General features: G+C 35.1%; 1 protein-coding gene across 1 annotated transcript in view; it reads right to left on the bottom strand.

The window, feature by feature from the left end:
• The window catches only part of LOC136852215 (uncharacterized), a 73,169-nt gene extending 72,120 nt beyond the window's left edge, over window positions 1-1,049 (bottom strand). Inside the window, exon 1 of the mRNA XM_067126662.1 lies at window positions 866-1,049. Coding sequence (XP_066982763.1) covers window positions 866-1,049 — 184 coding nt within the window. The remainder of the gene's footprint in view (window positions 1-865) is intronic.
• Between the last annotated feature and the right edge of the window lie 1,908 nt (window positions 1,050-2,957).

Raw genomic sequence — 2,957 nt, 5'->3', positions numbered from 1 at the left:
CATATATATATATATATATATATATATATATATATATATATATATAACTAACTTTAAAAATCATTTTCCTGAGGAAAATGCCCAGTGTTATATCCTGGATATATCCCTGTGCAGAAAGCTTCCACAAAGCTGCTGCCGAAGCTTCCAGATTCACCTCCGTCTTGCACATTTTCGCACGAATCCAGGTTATTAAGAGTTCATTCCTTTCTAACACACATTTCACCTATCTATCCAGTATTTTTTAGTTATTCCTCTCCTCTCTTCAAAAATTTCTGATTTATACATTTTGTTCTCATCAAGCAATTGTCATCCTTCCCATATGACCAAACAATCTCAAAACATTGCTATATCTCCAAACTAACCATTTCACTTCTCTTGGTACCACACACACACACACACACACACACACACACACACACATACATACATACATACATACATACATACATACATACATACATACATACATACATACATACATACATACATAATATATTATATATATATATATATATATATATATATATATATATATATAAATATATATATCACAAACAATTCATCCGAAAACTTTAAAAATTATTCGTTTGTTAGCATTTAGCATTCACACTTTTCCTTATCCTTTGCTATCTTATTCTTTCTCTGATATTTTTGATGGGGGGAGCTTCAATACAGAGTATGGAGCTACAAAGCCCATGACCTCCGGGCACTTAATAACTTCCACACGCCGTAAAGCGAAAGAATATTAGCATTTTCTTTTCTTGGGATTCCACAGGAGCTAAAAATGCTTAGCCGCCATTAGCTTAACGAAAAGATGCTCATCTGCCATCCAGGGGCATTTATCCCACCAAAATGGGCCACGAACCTTTACTAGGCGATCCTCTGCCTTCAGATACATCATATCTGTACCCCAAGCCACTGGCACTTCCCTTGGCAGCTTTGTCCAAGGTTGCACTGCTCACTACCACTGCTGTAGCGGTCCACAGCAAACAGACTGACATGATGATGTACTTGGCTAATTTTTGCCTAAAAAGAGACGAAACCTCCATTCTGGAGAATTTCCTTCCCCCAAAATGGTTCACAACACCCGATTGAGCGGTCCTCTCCCTTGTAATACGGCAAGTTAGAATTGTATGCTACTGGCATTTGAGATTCCAACGCTTAGGGTTCATCACAAATTAGTGGTTAATTTCAATGTGGCAGTGACAGCTGTGTTTCATTTTGATCTGGAGCCACCAAGATTTTGGGAGACACCAGTTAATGTTGAAACACACACACACACACACACAGTTACACAAAACACACATGTATATATACACACATATAAAACACACATGTATATATATATATATATACATATATATATATATATATATATATATATATATATATAAATGAAGAAGATATATATATATATATATATATATATATATATATATACACACTGTTCTTTTGTCATATTCCAGTTCGTAAATTTTTATTAAAATATTGTCCCTCATCTCTGTCCATCGTTTCTTAACTTTTCTACCCTACTGAAGGCCTCGTGAGAGAGAGAGAGAGAGAGAGAGAGAGAGAGAGAGAGAGAGAGAGAGAGAGAGAGAGAGAGAGAGAGAGAGAGAGAGAGCAAACTGGACAGGCTTTGCTGGGCTGCATTTTGCATATTTTTATCTCGGACTTGATCAAATGTGTGGAAGGGTCACGCCTCATCCAAGTACTAAATAGTTTTTATGTTCTTTTATTTTCTAGCCGTCCAGTTATATGAAGTCATGAAAGCTCTCCACGTTCTACTCTGATGCTCCTTTCTTCGAGCATAATCCAACGTAAGCTTCCTCACATATACTGCAGAAAATACTGTTCATAATTTTCATATGCTGTTGTTAAAATAAGTGTTCTGACATTTTCCTTTTTCAGTATCTTCAAATGCCTACTCCATCTCTTCAAGCAATGCGTTGATTTAATCTCTAGCGTCTCTTACGAACTGATATTCTCGTGTGTGTGTGCATCCCGGCCTCCTTCCGAGGAAAAGCCTTTATTAGCTGGTAAACTCATTCTCTCTCCTTGAATCGTTACATATTCTTGCGAAAGACGTTTATGCCGCATATGATGATATTTCTAGTCAAACAGTATTCTCTATAAAAGCAAATTACATTTACATGAAAGCTTTGACTTTTAACATTAAATTACAACAATATTCACCTACCGAAACCTCAAACAATTCTTATTTGACACAAACGTCATCTTCAAACCGCAGTTCTAGTTTTATCTTTATACGTAAAATTCGAAAGTATCAAAATATCGAAGGTATCAAAATAAATCCTTCTTGTCTTCAGGCTTATCAAGCCAATTTCCGGAACATGCTCGTGAAATAGTCACTTTTCCCGACCAAGATCCTCGCTGTAAGGAAATAACAACAAAATGTCACTAGAATATACAATTCATATATCATCCTTAATATTTACACTGTCGTTGTAAGTGGTATTATTCTTAAATAAATTCTACCTTCCTGAATTTCAAACTAATTCTCCACTGTTTGCTTCATGTATTTTTTTTTTATCTGGCTCTTGTAAAATTATGGCTGAAATGACTGAACTGAGTAGCTTCACTTTCGATATCGAGAAATCTGGTAATCAATCTTACAGTATGTATAAATATCAAACATTATAAAATATACATATATATATACATATATATATATATATATATATTGTGTTTATAAAAATGTTTACATTAATTCAAACTGCTCTACGGCTGATCGTTCAGTTAGCGAAGTTAGCAAACCTTATACTTTGACATTACTTGGATGGGTGACCACAAAAAATCAAGGTACCACCTTTTCATTAACAAGCGTGGGCATGGAGCCAGCGACCTCATCTGAAAAAGACTGGCTTAAATATCAGAAGGAGAACACCTTCTGACAAATATCGTTAAATATCGAATTCTCTGTGACTTATGAACGA

The sequence above is a fragment of the Macrobrachium rosenbergii genome, chromosome 25 (assembly GCF_040412425.1).
Source record: "Macrobrachium rosenbergii isolate ZJJX-2024 chromosome 25, ASM4041242v1, whole genome shotgun sequence".
In the NCBI taxonomy this organism is placed as follows: Eukaryota; Metazoa; Arthropoda; class Malacostraca; order Decapoda; family Palaemonidae; genus Macrobrachium; species Macrobrachium rosenbergii.
The sequence above is the reverse complement of the archived record's forward strand: the minus strand, read 5'-3'. Positions and strand labels throughout refer to the sequence as shown.